At 55.2% G+C, this 17,302-nt stretch overlaps 1 protein-coding gene across 3 annotated transcripts in view; it reads right to left on the reverse strand.

Moving 5' to 3' along the window:
• SLIT1 (slit guidance ligand 1) overlaps positions 1-17,302 on the reverse strand; it is a 60,825-nt gene that overhangs the window by 12,887 nt on the left and 30,636 nt on the right. For 2 of the 3 annotated variants that reach the window (XR_011726766.1, XM_071748497.1), the window contains exons 5-16: positions 3,993-4,064; positions 3,805-3,876; positions 3,394-3,465; positions 2,961-3,124; positions 2,426-2,573; positions 1,842-1,913; positions 1,534-1,605; positions 1,351-1,422; positions 1,087-1,230; positions 789-952; positions 649-672; positions 47-191 (exon numbers count right to left, since the gene is read on the reverse strand). Coding sequence is in view for 2 of the 3 variants with exons in the window: in XM_071748497.1 (XP_071604598.1) it covers positions 47-191; positions 649-672; positions 789-952; positions 1,087-1,230; positions 1,351-1,422; positions 1,534-1,605; positions 1,842-1,913; positions 2,426-2,573; positions 2,961-3,124; positions 3,394-3,465; positions 3,805-3,876; positions 3,993-4,064 (1,221 nt within the window). In the remaining variant the exon portion in view is untranslated. The remainder of the gene's footprint in view (positions 1-46; positions 192-648; positions 673-788; positions 953-1,086; positions 1,231-1,350; positions 1,423-1,533; positions 1,606-1,841; positions 1,914-2,425; positions 2,574-2,960; positions 3,125-3,393; positions 3,466-3,804; positions 3,877-3,992; positions 4,065-17,302) is intronic. The other variant, XM_071748499.1, reaches the window with a different exon arrangement.

The raw sequence follows: 17,302 nt of genomic DNA on the forward strand, positions 1-17,302 counted from the left end.
TGCGTCTGTGGAACACCAAGTGGGGTGGGAGGGAGGAGGCTCTCACAGCTCAGCTGTGGACTGTGGGATGCGCTCTGGGATCTTGGTGAGCTTCGCATTGGAGCACTCGACCACACTGGACTCGCAGCGGCACTTCGGGGGGCAGATCATGTCACTGTTGCATTCGCTATTAAGCTGGTAATCCTCTGTCCCTGTGGGTCAGAAAGGGCAGCGTGGGCTCCCAGGGGCAAAGGCACAGGGCCTGTGCCTGCCCTCCCCTCCTTTGACCCTCCCACACCCCCAGCAGTTCTCCATCTCTTCCTCAGCTACCCCCATACCAGCCACATTACACCCCTGTGTTCCCTCCCACAGCAGCTTATCTGCAGGGATATTTGTCCTGGGCAGGTGAGGTGCTGCAGTGCCCACAACCTCCTTCCCCTCCTCCAACAAGAGCTGGACACCAGGGATGCCCCTGTGCCCAACCAGATGCTGGCACAATGGGAGATCCTGGCACACCATGGTACCCAACAATTTTGTTACTGCAGCAGCTGGGAACTCAGCAAGCAGAAATGATGAGAAACGCAGCATGGTTCTGCTGGTCCAGACCTGGTCAAAAGGGCACCACACACCTACATATGCTGCACCCACATGTGTGGCTCTTCCTCTTACCTGGGATGAAATACTGCTCTTTGGCTGTGGAGAAAAAAGTACATCAGCACAGTGAGCACATGGACACCGGGCTGAGGCAGGGCTGAGTACAGCCGTGACACAGAGCACCTGTGGGGGGGAACAATAGGGACAGTTCTCACCCGAGCAGCGAAACTTCTTGCTCTTGATCTGTCCGATGCGTTTGTTGGCGAGGCGCCGGGGGCTGGCACAGCGGGCACCGCTGGTCTCAATGGGGTTGGCACGGAGGAAGTCTGCCAGCCACTTCAGGTTGCAGTCACAGACAAAGGGGTTCTGGGCCAGGTGCCTGCACCAGGGACATTGTGTGCCACACTACTGGGGGCAGCAAATCACTGCCAGCTCCAGCCCCACCAACCCACTGAGATTCTCCCTTCCAGAGTGCCCACCCATGTGGGCATCGGAGGTGGTGTAGGCACTCACAGGGTCTGGATGGCCCGCAGAGAGGTAAAGGTGCCCTTGGCCAAGCTCTGGATCTTGTTGTCATAGAGTGAGAGCAACGACAGGTTCTGCAGGTCCTGGAAGGTATCTGCCCGCACACAGTTGATCTTGTTGGCATTGAGGAGCCTGGCAAGGAGGAATGGAGTTGAGTCTGAGGATCCCTCCCATGCACCGCAGACATTGTGGACCTCAGCCCCACTTCCCAGTGTCTCCGCAGAGCATCCCACACAGCCACAAATGCCTTACAGCAACTGCAGGGCGAAAAGTCCCCCAAAGACACCCCTGGGGAGGTCCGTGATCTTGTTGCCATACAGCACCCTGGGAGAGAAAGGCTGGTGTGAGACAAATGGGGGGGAGCAGTATGGGAGACAGCTCAGGGGGTGCACATCCACCCCATCTCATCCCACACACCCCAGTGTAGGCACTTACAGTGAGTTCAATGAGCGCAGCCCCTGGAAGGCGTCGGGGGCGATCTCTGAGATCTGGTTGTTGCTCAGGTCTCTGAAACCCAGAGAGCGTGTCCTGGTCTCTTCTTCTCTCATACCATGCCCCCATCCTCCAGGCCAGTACCCAATATACACATTTGGTGTACCCCAACCCAGTGCTGCCATGTGGGGCACCCATGTCATGGCAAGTGCCCAATGTCTGACACACTAGGGGCTGTGGGGTCATTGTAGTGGCCAGCAAAGTGAAGGGTGCTGGAGTTCAGGGTGGGCTGGTGGGGGCTGCACACTTACATCCTCCGCAGCTTCTTGTATGGGGAAAAGGCACCTGGGGGGATGGACTTGATGCCATTGAGCTCCAGGCGTCTGCAAAGAGAAGGCTAAGAGATGAGTGTTGTAAGGCTGGCCAAGCCCCAGCACCCCACTGACAGGACTGTGGAGCTGCAAGACTCACAGGCTTGCAGTAAAGTACTCCACCAGAGTGGCACCATTCACCCCTGGGACAAATTGCAGCCTGTGTTTGGGGCTTCCTCAATCAGGGAGGTTGGGTGTCATGGGTGGGGGATTGTGCTGGCTGGGGTAAGGGAAGCACCTTGTCCTCCCCAGCACCCTGGGCCTGGGGGTGCCTGCTGCCTCATATGTGCTTTGTATGCTGTCCCAGTGAGAGCTTTGCACCATAATTGGATTCCCCTAAGGAGATTATTTATCTATTTACATTTTTAATGCACCTAAATCCAGAGCTAAATCTGGGCATCACTGGAGAAGGGCAAAGAGAGCCTGCCACCCTGCAGGATGTCTGAGTTGTGGGGCTTGCCTCTGTGTCCTCGCTGCTTCTAGCCCCCCGGAGCCCAGCAGTGACAGTGTAGGGCAGTACTCACATCTCTGTCATGGTCTCAGGCAGGTTGGCAGGGATGGCTGTCAACCCCTTGCCCCGACAGTCCACGATGCCATTGCTGCAAGTGCACATGGCTGGGCAGGAGCCAGAGGACAAGCTGCAGAGCTGAGCATGTGCTGGGTCCGTTTGTCCTGCCAGGGAAGCAGCCAGCATAAGAATTGCGAAGATCTGGTCGAGGTGCATGGGTGGCAGCACCCCCAGGAAGGGACCTGGTGTGCTGGGACAACTCATGGCACCCTCGATGGGGTGCATAAGATCCTAGTGCAGCCAGCCTCATGCAGAAGGCATACAGCTGCAAGGGCACAGACTGATGAACCCTTTGTCACACTGATAGCGTGGTGTTATACCATATTGTCCCCACACCAGGGACAGTGATGAGCTGAGCTGAGCCCACCATGAGCATCCAGGCTCTGAGGCATGTGTCAGGGAATGGAGGTGAGCTGCAGTGGTGGGACAGGCTTTGTCCCCATGATTGATGACTCTGCCATAGCTCCCACTGCCTCCCCTGTCCCCCTCACCAGAGCAGCTGAACTCATTCTTCTGTATCTCAGCCACGTTGAGGCCACGGAGCTGGGCTGGAGCAGCACACTGGGTGAAGAGCCCAATGGTGGGACGCTGGCGCAGCCACTGTGAGAGCCAGGCCAGGTGGCAGTCACAGAAGAGGTGGTTGGAGTGCAGACGACTGTAGGTGGACAGGGCAATCAGCAGCCACAGGACAACTCCTGCCCATGCCCCTGCCCTCCATTTTTTCCCAAAGACTAGGGGCATATAGAAGGAGACACAGAGGAGCCCAAGAGCACCTGTGCCTGTTGCCAAAGCCACCCTGCTTGGCAGCCCTTGGGGATATTCCCCCCATCCCCTCCCCATGGTGACTGCTGAGCTGCCTGCACCAGCTGAAGAGCTGGGGACATTCTGCTACAGCCCTCCTATTCCCACAGCCCTGGCACTCACAATGTCCGCAGCTTGGGCATGTGGTTGAAGCTGGAAACAGGGATGGAAGTGATGTTGTTGTTGTTCAGGGTCCTACAGAAAGGCAGAGGGGAGCAGATCAGGGCAGACAGGCCATGAATGAGTGCTTGAGATGGTCCCAGTGATACCAAACCCCTGGGGGAAACAGTACCCACCCACCCTAGTGCAGGATGGAGAGACAGAGAGGCAAAGGATAGGGACAGCCCAAACCCCTGGGCATGTCTCCCCAGCACAGCCAGCTGCAGGCAGATGGACTCCTGGGGCAGGATCAGGGGGAGGTGGCATGCTGGAGATGTCCCTGTTGTGCCTCAGCGAGCAGGGAGCACCCCAGGACATGATCACCCTGCAGGGGGTTTGTGGGCTGGAGGCTCCAGCCAGCCCCTTGCCACTTACAGGACCTCCAGCCCACGCAGAGCACGGAAAGCTCCATCCTCAATGCAGCTGATCTGGTTCTTATCCAGCTGCCTGTGGAAGAAAGATGGAGGGAATGTTGCTGGGACAACCCAAGTAGAATGACTTGTTGGGTTCTGACACCAGACCTGACCCCAAACTCCCCCATGCCCATCCATGCTGAGACTCACAGGTTCTTGAGATCGGTGGCACCACGGAAAGCTTTCCTGGGGATGGCCTGGATGAAGTTCTCACTCAGGTCCCTGTAGAAGACACGAGGCAGAAAGGAAAATGAGCAGTGCCTGCAGCAGACAACGCCCCATGGGACAAAGGTGCCCACAGGGAGGGACATGCCCCAGCATTCACTAATACTCAAGGGGCTCTTGGAAACTAATTTGCTTCATGCCTTTTGTTGCCCACTGCCCTGCTGTCAATCCCAAGCTCCATCCATAGTGGTTACAAGAGGCTGGGGGTCCCCAAGAAATGCTGTCTCTGGGTCTGGTAAGCAGAGTGGCAGGGCACAGCTATGGAAAAAACCTCTGCACTTAAATACTCTCTGACTGCTATAATTACAGGACCCTGCTGATTAACTAGTAATTACACTTAGTGGCTCCAGCAGGCATTCCCATGGAGCCTGCCCTGCACTTTAGAGGGCACAAATAATGGGGTCATTAATTACTTCATCATTACATGGCACCATCCGAGTAATCCCTCACTCCACAGCACCTGGGCACACTGGGCCAGTGTGAATTCTGTGTCTGCAAAGTGGCCAGTGGGTTTGCTGGCCTCGGCTGCTTTTAGCAACCTTGAAGATCAAAAATCTCAATGCAAAGTAGGGTCAGGGTGGACCAACAAAGCTCACCCCATCCCTCAGGGACCTGCCTATCGTATCTGTGTCTCATGGCTCTCATGCTGCAGTTCTCTCTACCACCCCAAGGGCCAGGAGCTCCCCTGAGCTCAACAAGTGTCTATTTTGCCTGTGCCCAGTCCCATGGCCAGCACAACCCCTTCTCCAACCACCCTTGGGGCAGGAGGCCAAGTCTTCAGCTTCCTCCTTGCACAGGGAAACTGAAGCACAGCACATCATTTGTCCTATGCAGCAAGACCACGGGTGAATAAAGAGCAGGATGAGGGCAACCTGCATGGATTAAGCACCCCTTGACATTACACAGGCCACAGAGACACCAGCCCAGTCCCAAGAGGTGATTCAGGGTTTTCCGGGATGCTCACCAACTCTCCTTCAACATAACAAATACAGGGAACAGGGGCTGGTGCACCACCCACAGTCATTGCTGGGGTGGCAAAGCACCATTGCTGGGCAAAGAAAGGGAGATGCTGCCCCTGGAAAGACCTGGCTCCCGGGGAGGGTAAAGCCCAGCTCCCTTGCCAGCATCCTGGTGTGCATCAGGCGCAGTTTCACCGCTACCCACGCGGCGGCACTGCCAGGCTGCCCTGCCTGCGCTGCCTGCTCTGCCGGCTCCTGCCTAGGATGCTTCAAGCCTGGGCCGAACCCCTCTGGAGGGATCGGGGTCGTCTCGAGCTCTCCAAAGGAGATGGATCCGACACCTGCAGCAATCCGCGACCCCTTCACATCCTCTGCTGAGGAGCTGAGGGGGCATTCCAAGGACATCCAGAAACTGCACTGACCTTTCAGAAGAACACAGCATTGTTCCCAATTCCCATTTGGCTCCTAGAAGAAGAAATCCCCTAGAAAACCCTCCAGAGACTCCCAGGCAAAGTTCACTGCATTCAATTCATCACAGTCCCTCATGGCCTGTCCTCCAACATTAAACCAGTCACAGTGGGGCCAAGCAAGTGGATCACCCACTGCTCTTTGGTGGTCTGCACCCCCCTGCCAGCTCCAGCTCTGCCTGCCCAGGCATCCCCTGCTTGCAGTTTGTTTCTTTCCTCCATGGAAATCCTGCTCGTATTTCTCCACTCGCAGCACATGGGAATCCCAGCGCGCCCAGGGAGCAAACCCAGGCGTCTGTCTGCAAGCTGCTCACTTACAGCTAGTGAGGGAAACACTGCTAGAAGGTTGCAACTGACTTTGCGAGGCTTCTCCCCTTCGCAGCTTTTTTGTGACAGTCACCAATGAAATGCTGCAGTTGGGAGTACCAATGCCAAGAGGGACAGACACAGGATGAGAGGGTTGCAGCAAGGCCTCAGTGCTGGGCTTACATTGCTGGCACAGTTACACAGCTGACAACACCAGGACAAACACATGCTTTGCCCATGGGATCTTTGGGCTCCAGCATTGGAGCAAGGCATGGCCTCGTCCCTCCTGGTGTTTCTTAGCTCCCAGCAATGTTTGCTTTACATTTTGGTGCCAAAGAGAGAGCAGATGGCACGGCTTCTCCTCGCTCCACTGCGTGGCTTGCAGCATCCTCGGCGCCTGCGCCAGTGCCACCTCACACCCTGCCAAATAAAAGCACATCAGTGCCATTGCACGTGGCGTGCCAGCTTGCAGCGGCAGCCCCAAGCACTGGCAGCCCCGCTGGGGACCAGCCAGTGAGAGGCACAAACAGAAGAGGGGGAAAGAAAGCAGCCCCCCACCCTTTTTTCACAGCCACCCTTTCTGTCTTTTCTGGTTTCATTTCCAGATATTTTCCTAAAGCTCCAAGTTTAAGAGTTCCTAGTCGTTGAATTCAGGGATGCCCATTCACAGCACTGCCATTGTCCCATCCCCATGCCACGGGGATCATACAGCTGGAGTTCCTTCTAGTATGGCACAGGGTGCAGAGTAGTCCCAGGGGTGCAAAGGAGAAGGATGATGAGGGGTGAACAGCTGCTAGGGGACACACAGCCTCTGCCCTATGAGTGCTAGAGAAAAGAGTCAGAGGCAGACTCTCCATGGAGGCTGTAGCACACGTTCATGCACAAATGGGAAGCTTTCAGCAGCCTATCTGCAAAGCAGGGCCCTTGCTTGCTTCCTGGGAACCCACAGCACTTTCACCCCTTCCTGGCCTAGCCCCATTCCAGGTCCATTCTGTCCCCAGGCTCACCTCCCATGGGGGTTTCTGACCCAGCAGATGCCTGTTAATTAGTGGCAGCCAGCTCCAGCCAATGGCTGTGCAATGGGGAGAAGTAGCCCACTTTCCTTCCACATCCCTTAAAAGACTAAAAGGTCAGGCTATGTCAACACAATGTTACCTTGCTGGGCAACATGAGGAATGGTGGTGGTCAGGGACTGCGATTTTGGAAATTTCCCTGCTCAGATCCTATACCCCACTTCCCTGTTCCACCACGTGCATAACAGTTGTTGGTAAAATATCTGCGGTGGCTCAGGTGTCCATGGCACTGGCTCTCCTGGCAGCCAGCAGCCCCTGTCCCCCACCGCCGTCAATCCCCAGGGAGCCTTGGCGAGGAGCCAGGCATAGCAACACGGCTCCCGGGGGGCTGGCAGGGGTTCGGAAGCAGAAGCCAACCCCCCAGCGCGCTGCCCTGCCCGGCTCTGAACGGGGCACCGAGCAAAACTGTTGGACATGGCTTCCCAGTGGGGAGCCCACTCAGGCAAACAAACCCCGGCAGCCTTAATCTCCCCGGCAAGAGCCCAGCGGACCGGAGGGAAGGAGGGGGCCACAGCAGGGCTGCGGCGGTCGGGCAGGGAGGCCGGGGCTATTACCACGCTCTCATTCTTGTGGTTAATCCTGACTTCACACTTTAACCTGATTGAGCCTTGTTTGGCGAGCCGGCTCCTCGCGCTGCGAGAGGGGATTAGGGCCGGACGCAGCGGGGAGGTAATTGATTCCCAGCGGCGCTGGGCCCACGTCCTCCCAGCCCCCCGCTGCCTGCCAAGAGGCAGCCTGGCAGCCCTCCGGCACTGCGGTCCCCTCGCCAGGCTTGGCAGCACCCGCCGGGGCTGGCTCTGTGGTGGTTTCTCTCGCCTGGTGTCGGCAGCCACCGGGGCACCACCACCGAGGGGAAAGTTGCAGCTCATGTCGCATCCCAGACACACTGGGGAGGGCTGCGGAGATGTCATGGCAGGTGAGAAGCTTTCCGTGTGCTCAGGACCAGTTGCCAGCTCCAATAGGGTGAAGCACAGGGGCTGCTCTCTTTAATTTGTTTCGTCTTCAGCTTCCCGACTGGAAACTCATTAGCATCCAGTGGTCTCCCAGACCTTCTACCACTCACCAAAGCAGATCAGAGGCCATTGCTTCCATCGTGAAAATGTGTAACAAGTCTCTGTTTACGGGCTGGGCGCTACCAGCAATGGGAACTCCACTAGTTACTGCAGGCACCAGCCCAGCCACAGCAACCATACACCGAGTCTCGAGCAGACACGGCAGCTGCCCTTGCAACCAAAGCCATGCAGCTCTTAACACGGTTTGGTTTTGTTTTTTCACTGTGAGGGTGACAGAGCACTGGAACAGGCTGCCCTGGGGGTTTGTGGAGTCTCCTTCTCTGGAGACATTCAAAACTCACTTGCATGCGTTCCTGTGACCTCCTGTAATTGACCCTGCTCTGGCAGGGGGGTTGGACTAGATGATTTTTCGAGGTTCCTTCCAACCCCTAACTTTCTGTGATTTCAGCAGCACCAGCATTTCAGGCAGGGATGGGTGCTCCTGGGATATCCCAGGTGGCTGCACCAGAATGCAGCCAGCATTTCCCAGAGCCAAAAGGCCTGCCAGGAACTAACCAACAAAGACCATGGCATCAGAAGCTAGTAAGCAGGCTGGTGTCCCTCGGGTCATCCCACACATGCTGTTTTTCCCAGCACGGCCCAGGGCAGAGGGATGGGCAGAGACAGGGCTGCCCCGCCGGCACAGCTGTTAATGTCACTCTGACAGGTGACAACGACAAGCTGAAGGGACAGAAAGACCCTCACATTATGCAAGATCGATAGACTAATCAGCACTCACATTAGTGGCTGACAGCCCAGAATCTCCCTGGGGACTTTGTCTTCCTGGTTCTTGCTGCAGGGGAGGAGTGGCTGCACCCAGTGCTTGTTCTATTGTGGGCACCCACAGCCCCATGCTGGGGGAAACAAATGCCATCCACATGTCCCAGCTGCATGAACCACTCAAGGTGATGAACATGAGTCCCAAAGGCTGCAAGGACTCAATGCCAAAGGAGGGGTGTCTCAGTGGGGAGCTGCTTTCTGGAGGTTGGGGGCACCAGCCCTGCTGCAGCATTAGCAGGGTTCTGGGGTAACAAGGCATGGTTTTGGCCACTATGCCATCTACCCCAGTCCCCAGTTCTGGTGTGAACAGGGCCTCACAGCCCCATCTCAGGTTCAGGCTCCTGCAGCATGCCCCCATCATTACATCAGGCTGCTTGATTTTTAATGGAGTCCGCCAGCCCAGCTGCCAACACCACTCCACCCTAGCTGAGAGGGACCAGACAGACTTTCCACCCCTGCCTCATTCTAACATCCCCAAGGTCACAGGGAGCTGCTTGCTACCTGCTGCTGCCTGGCCCCGAGGGCTGATGGTGTCTGTGCAGGACGAGATGGGGTGGCAGAGCCTGATGCAAGGGTGCAAGAAAGGCAGGGTGCAGCATGCTGGGTGCAGTGTGAGCCCCTTCCACTCAGAAAAGGTATCTGGAAATGGCACTTTGGCAGGGGCATGGAAAAGGAAGTGGGAGGGGGGTGGGACAGGGTCCTAAGCAGCATGGCAAGGGGGAAAAAGAACATTATTCACTGCTTTTTAAAAAAAAGGGATGGCCAACACAATCACAAAGGCAAGATTGAAATCACAACTAGGAGAGACTCCTCCACATTAGGCATTGTTAGCCTGTGGGACTCCCAGCAACAACCAGCTCAAAAGGGAAATTAACAGAAGAGAAGCACAGAGGTGTACCTGCAATGCCAAGCTGTGGTGAGGAAAACCAGCAGGGGTATGCTCAGGGACTGGCTTCTGTCTCCAGGGGATCAGCTGGACACAACTCTGGTTGCCATAACATTGGCCATTACAGGCCCTCAGACCCTCAGACAGGGCTGATGGCTCAGCACTCCTCAGCCAACAGGGACTGTCACCCAGCAAGAGCCACTTCTGTCTGCCTGTTTGAGTGGGAGGAGGGGATATTCAACCCTTCTGCTCCACAGGGCAGAATGGGGGATGCCAGCCTGGGGTCAGCCTGATGCCAGCATCCCTTGCCCAGCCAGGACAGAGTGCTAGGGTCCCTGCTCCAGTCTCTGCCTGCCCCCCTTGGGTAAAGAACGAGGGAGTGAGAAAGGAGTGTGAGGAAGAAGACAGCTCCTGCAGCAGTTCAAAGGGGAACACCTGGTTGCTGCACGGAGCATCCCAGGCTGGGCGGCGCAGCGCGGCAGGGCACGGGGGTTTCATCAGGCAGCCCCAGCCGCCAACAATTACGTGCTGAGTAAATCGATGGGATATAATTGGACTATTAAGATCTCATTATCCTCCTGGCTCCGGGTGCCGCAGCCCACAGCTTGCGTGGGGAGGCCACAACCTGCAGCCACAGAAACTGCCTTCCAGCCCAGACAGCCTTGATGGGTAATGGGACAGGGTGCACAAGAGCACAGGTGGTACAGCCAGAGAGGACAAGGATGGTTGCAGCAACCTGTATGCAGCACAAGAGACATCTCTATGGCACAGCGGAGCACTGTGCAAAGGTGGGGAGGTGTTCCTACAGGAGCCCTAGAGATGAGGAGGTCCACGCATCCTTCTACCCTGAAAACCACCACTGGCTTCTCCTGCCCTGCACTAGGCTCGCTGCTCCTGAGTGGCACAAGGAGTTTGGCCTCTGTGTGCATTTTCATGCATGCCTTGATACCAGCCTGGCTGGGCTCATGTGCCCCTCCTGATGGGCAGGAGGCACATAAAGTCACATCCACAGAGGTCCCAAAAACAGTAATTAATCACTTCCCTTATGAGAGCTGCCCCTGTCCCCACCTGAGGTTTTTTGCAAGAATACTTCTTGTTATCTCAGCACTAGAAAAAGCAATGGATCAGAGGTCATCCTTGTCAGGCCCATATATATACACAAAGACTAAACAATCCCATGCTAGAGCAAGACAGCACACTGCTAGGCATCATGATGTCATGCCAATCATGTCAGACCACAGACCTCAGTGACATGAGCCTGAACAACAAATTCTGCCTGTCCACCATGTAGGCAGTGCAAAGAGTAAAAGCAAATGCTGCTAGACCAGGGAGCAATGCTTCATGCTGCTCCTTTGGCAGAGAAAGGCTTCCCAAAATGCTGTGCTGACCTCAGGCTCTGGCCCCAGTCCCTTCCCTCCCAGGAAATGCAGATGCTTCCCAAAACATTAAAGCTGGAGAGCTTTGTTCCTTGGACAGCAGAGCAGAGCATGTGTAAAATGCAACATATGCTCAAGGCAACAGTTAGTGAGAAGAGTTCCAGCCTCAGCATGATGGTGCTGATTTAGCAAAACATTTCAGAGCACGCATAAATCTTAGTGGCTTCAAAGGGACACTGCTGACCCATGCCATGACCCAGGCCACTATGCTTACAGGAACTGCAGCCACTGACACCAGCTGGTACCACACTGCATGTGCCGGGGGATGCAATGGGGTTGCAGAGGTGTGCAGTGCACGCACCACGGGTGACACCAACAGCCCTCTTTGGTCACAGGGTAAGCTGGGGACATGCAATGACCATTGCAAGTGGGATGACCTGCAAGATGATGACATTTGCATGATCTGGGCTCTTGCTGAGCAGCTCTCAACACAGGACAGAGCCTGTGAGGTGCCTCCAGTTCAGCTCCAACAAGCAGCAGCCCCTGCGTGGGCTGCACTGCACAGCCAGAGCCGGGGGTCTCGGCCTCCATGAGAAAGGGATGCAACGGGAACAAGGGGAGCTGGCCAAGGAATAGAGAGGAGGGTGGGAGGGAGGGGGAGTAAAGCATCTGCCACCCACACCGCAGCCTCTTCAGAGATTGAAACAAGTTTAAAGCTGTAGCTTTAATGGAAACACAAGTGAAATCACAAGAGGCAAACCCTGTGTGCTTGACACTGCCCCTCCCCACACTGTCCCTTTGTTCCTGCAACCTCGTTATCTGCAGGAGAAGGAGTCAATGTAAGGTTAAGGCATTGCCACCAGCTCCGCAGCATCCCAAAGTGCCTCGAGACAGCCGCCGCACCTACTGTTCCCAGTGCTCTGAGGTCTGGCAGAGGCTGGGGTGCGCAGTGGTGTGCTCTGCAGCACACACCCAGGAGCTGCCAACCCGGCACTGTCTGCAAAAGACCTGCTGTGTGGCTGACATATAACCCCCTGCTCCCACTGACTACTGCATGAGGTCTCTTGTCCTCTACAGTAAGTGTCTGGCTGGACACTGGGTGTTAAAACAGCACCTGCTCAGTTCACCACCTCCATGTTTCCACTGCCACAGGGAGCTCAAACAGTTGGTGGCCCCATCACTGCATGGCTTCCTGCTTCCCGCCAACCTTGCTGTTTACCACCCCTAAATCTCCTCCACCCCAGTGTTCAACAAGCTTATTCTCCTTTTACATCTTTGCTTCTGTCTTGCCCTCTAGTAGCAGTAAATCCCTGCAAAACCGTCCACAAAAGCATGCTTCTTTTCCAGCTCCCATACTACTCTCCAGCCTGCTCACCTACCAGCCTGTACCATGTTCATCACCTGGCTTGTTTTCAGCATGATCCCAAAGTGCTGCAAATCAAACTTTTGGAACAGTCCCTTTCCCCAGGTCTGTGTGGCCCCACCAGCTTCTGCCTGAACCCACTCGTGGCTCACTGCCTTGCTGCTCTTGTTGCAGGGGGAAACCTCGGCCCATGGCAGATCATCCCAGTGCTGATGGACCCAGCATTGTCCCAGGGTGCCTGGCAAAGTAGGGTACCACAGCCCAACAGCTTCAGATCCTAGGACAGAGGCAGTGGGTAGCAGTGGGGATGCCAGACCACCCATGGCTCTGGCTCCATCAGACAGCAACACGGCACAGAGAGACCCTCCCACACAGCTCTGTGATGCCTGGGACAAGGTCGATCCCCCTTCACCTGCCCACAGCTTCTTGCTTGGAGGGCCTGGCTGGGTGACAGTGCTGTGCCGTGCTGGAAGAGATGTCAGGCTCCAGTGCTGTGCAATGGGAAGCCTTGCAGCCTCCTGTCCAGCAGCTCACACGCAAGACACCCGGAACTCCATACAGCAACACTCAACGAAGGTGTAAATGAAAAAGAAAATAGCTCTTCTGGTGAGCCAACCCCGAGCCCTGTGGGGAGCTGGCTGAGGCTCTCGTTAGCAGGCTCATCCCCAGGGTTTGTGGCACTGCTGAGCTCAGAGCTAATTGACTCTCAGCCTCTGAGCCTTTTAATTGCTAATAAGTGTGAAGCCAGCCCTGCCGGCCCTCCTGGATTCCTCCGAGGTGTGAATGAGTCTGAGCCAAGCTGAGAATTGCATCCCGGCTGTCCCAGATCTGGCACAGGCTGGTGAGCCAAGTAGCGATGATGCAGATCTGCAATGCTGCTCCTCAGCTTTGCAGGTCCTGGGATAGCAACTCTAAAACCTCGTTGCAGCTTTGCGAAGGTCTAAAACAAACTCTCTCAGCCTCGAGGATGCTCTGAAACCGATGCTGAACTTTGCAAGACCCAGATGGAGTTACTTGGCAAGATGCCCTGGCATGACCAAGGGTCCTTCAGGATCATCACACTCAACCCTAGAACTAAGACAGGCAAAACTCGTGTCCCACCAGTAGCTGCAGCTCATAGCCTGGCATCCTGAAAGCACCTGGGAGCCACTAAAGAGCCAGTGTTGGGGTGCAAGGTGGGAGGGAGATGCATTGCAGGGTGAAAAGCAACAGCCCCCAATGGTAGCCAGGGTAGAGCCAGCAGGACAGTTCAAATCCAGCCCAGCAGCTGAAAAAGAGATGTGATTTTACACAGGGCTGAGAGGAGAGTCTTGATAGGAGAAAAGTCCAATGGGAAAGGAGGGTGGGAAATGGGGCAGAGTGAGCAGGAGGCTGCGAGACTGCCTGAGTATGGAAACTGAGAGCAAGGGCACAAAGCAGGCAAAACCCAAGAGGCAGGTAAAGAGGCTCCATTCCCTTGTTGCACACATCAAAACCAGGATAAAAACTGCTGGCAGGGCAACAAAGCCCAAGATGGGGCTGCCCTTGCCCCAGTAACATTGCTACCAAGAGGGTTTAGGAGAACAACACCCAATCATGGCCATGCTACAACAAACAGAACCCCAGCCCATGGGGCTTCCCTCCATGGATGGGTTCTTTGAAGAGCCTCTGGTACAAAACTGCACCACGAGTCTCGGGCAGCCTCTTCCCACCAGCAGTCAGTACAGCTGCAGCCCCTGTGGCCATGAAACGCTGCCACCCACAGACCTCACCCCTGCTGGGGATCAACAGCTCTGCCTTGTTTTGGGGAGGCTGAAATGAGTTCCCTGGGGCACATCTGGGTGCTTCTCCTCCCCTTCCTGATCCATGCATGCATGGAGCCTCACAGAAGCAGTGAACCTGGCAGCAGTGCACAGACCAGGGAGCCCCAGCCAGACCTTCAGCCTCCATATTGAAGCTCAAGAGCAGCCCCACATCCCTTTGAAGCCTGCCCAGAGGTTAATTATCTTTGAGGTTAACATCACACCTCCTGTCTCTGCTCCAAGAGCATCTCGCTTCAGGAGGGGACACTGGCTCTGTGACCCCAAGAACCCATGGCTGACTCTGCCCTGGGATGTGCCTGACCAGCACACCCACATCTCCCACCACAGCCTAACTGAGCTGGGAAAGGGAGGCTGTGTGTTTCCCAGGAGGTAGCTACAGTCACGGGTGTCTTCAAGAAGGCTGAGCATCTCTCTGCCATCACACATGCTATGCCACAGCATGCAGCTCTTGGAGAACCTTAAGAAAAAACACGCCCCTTGGCCATGCTGCACTCTGCTGTTTAAAACTTAGCGTAAACCCAGCTGGGATTGCAGTGGGGATTCCTGCTAAGGGGAAAGCCAGGGTGTGTCTGGGGATTGGGAACAAGAACCTGCACCCTGTCTCCAGGGAGTCCCTCCTCTGAGTCTGGATCTGCTGAGGTTGCAGCATCCTCCAGAGGGGCTGCTCGGGTGGTCTGAAGCTGCTTGGCACAGCTGTGGCTCGTGCTCTAGGACCCGGAAAGAGCAGCCACCAAGGCTGATTACCCCTACCAAAGCAGGCCTGGTGGGCTTATTTTTAACAGTTCTTATTGAAGCTGATTTCCTGCTGACATTCACACTCCTTCATCATTATCAGTTCCCCAGCTTCCAGCCACCAAGATTAAAGGGAGGATGAAATCTCCCAAACAGGGGCGTCCTGGTAGCAAACCCTGCTGAGGGGGAGAGGCTCATACTGGTGCAGCCAGGCAGATATCAGACCCTTGGAGGGAGCTGGGTGGATGGGGACTTTGCTACTACTCCAGCAGAGGAGTTTGCAAGCAGAGGGCAGCAGCAAATCCTCCAGCAGAGGATTGCAAGATGCCATCCCCACCAGGGGATGCATTGGGAACCATCTCAGGGGAACCTGTGGAGAGATATGTGCCACCCATTGTTTGCACATGTGCAAGAACATGGCAACATGGGCAGGGTACAGGTGCAATTTTGGATTCTGGTTGCCCCAGAGCCACCCATGCTCTTGGTAGTACCTCAGCTGTGACCAGCTCCAGCGTTGCTACCTCAAGCCATGGCTGCCATCCTGGGCCAGCAGAAGGGTGAGCAGACAAGCCCTGGTCACATACATGTGGCCATGCCAGCACCCCTGAGCTCCTGGCAGTGGGCACAGGGCAGAGCTCGGACCCCCAGAGCAGTCCTGTGTGATGGGAGAGGCAAGCAGGGACTGTACAGCACAGCTTCTCATCCTCCTTCCTTCCCTGCCATTAACTTTTATGTTCAAGGTGGGCAATGCAATGCAGACCAGTAGCAGGGCTCCTGGTGTGGACAGAGCTAGGCACCAAGGTTTGAAAACCTCTTTTTTCCCCCTAAGAAACAGTTAAATTCCAACACGTGCAGGCTAAAAATACACCTCAGTCTGCCAGGAACTCTGCCTGCTCTTATATCTCCTGGATGATCCATGTTTTGCCAGATTCCAGCTCAGTTTTCAGATTAAAAATGCCAGGTTTGGGAGATAAGTATGTCACAGGCCAAGAAGGTGTCAGAGCCCTGCAGGAAGTGGCTGGACATCTGACCAGGGTGGCAGATGTCCTGCTCTATCTGGGACTGCAGGCTGGGCATGGTCACTGCCATGGGGAATGTCTGTCCCTCACCCCATGGAGGTGGAGAGCCCAGCAGTAGCCCTGGATAGCCACACAACACTCCAAGGCTAGACAACCTGCATTGACCCTGCTGGATCCCAGAATAGCTCCAAAATGGAGCAGATGTGTGCATGGGAGCTTGTCTCCAGCTTGACTTAATTACCTTCATGGGTATGAAATTGCCAATAACTAATTAGACAGCCCCATTCCTGCCTAATACACCAAAAGCTGCCTCCTAATTAAATATAATAGGGATTTAAAAGCATTTCTGACAACATATTAGATATGTAAAATACTGCAAATTAGCCGGCTCCTCCACTGAGATCCTGCCCAAGAACAATGCAGGGGCAGAAATCCAAGATATCTTTTCAAGTAAATTGGGAGAAGGGCTGATTCTTCTGGAAACAGTTTTTTTTTCTAAGGGTTAGATTCCCGGAACACAAAGGAGACAGTTCAGAAACACCTCTGTTCACCAGGAGCCATGTCAACCCCCCCAGCAAAGGCAGCTGGGATGTGAGAGGGCTCCTGGTTAGTTAAGTAAACATTAATTCAAATTGTCAGCAAGCCTGGAGATGAGATCCCAGGCATGGTGCTTCCTCATATTATCAGCCCATCCACCCACTGAGGGGGGAGCAGGCTCAGGAAGCTGCTTCGTGCCAGAAGAAAGGAGCTCTGAGAGCCAATTTCCATCCAACTGCAGCACATTTGATGTCTTGTGAAGTCGAGTTCACAGGCACCGTATTGCCACTGCCTCTTGTATGGGCAAGGGGCTGAATTTGCCCCAGCTCCAGCCAAGCACACAAACATCTCACAGCACCCTGGGACCCAGCATGGGATGAGCCATCCCTATTGAACCCCTTTAGTCAGAAAGCAGACAGAGAAACAGGCTTAGGGTTGGTGTCATCATGTGTCAGCTCTGAATGAGGTCAAAGCACCGCTGCCTTGCCTTGCTCCCAGCAGAGAAAGCATTCGTGCCTTGATCTTCCATGCCTGCTCAGTGTGAGCCCAATTCAGAGCTGATGGAGCTGTGGGAACTCTGGGATAGGACACCGGAGGGCTGCAGCATCCCCAAATGTAACGTGCAGGCAGGAGCCCAGACCAATACAGCTCATATCTGCTCTTGTGCCAGGCTCTTCTCCTAAAAGCAAAGCAGAAAGCAGGAGATTTGCAAAGGAAAAGGCCTGGAGCAAAGGCAGGGAACACTACCAGGTAATTGCCTGCAAACTTGCAAGTGCAAGCCACAGTGCCAGGCTTCGAACAGAGCTGTTTCATGGAGCAAGACGAACCTCTTCTATGGATGCGGTGCTCCAAGGTCCAACCAGGTGTCCTGGTAGAATCTCAC

The sequence above is a fragment of the Heliangelus exortis genome, chromosome 7 (genome assembly GCF_036169615.1).
Source record: "Heliangelus exortis chromosome 7, bHelExo1.hap1, whole genome shotgun sequence".
NCBI lineage: Eukaryota > Metazoa > Chordata > Aves > Apodiformes > Trochilidae > Heliangelus > Heliangelus exortis.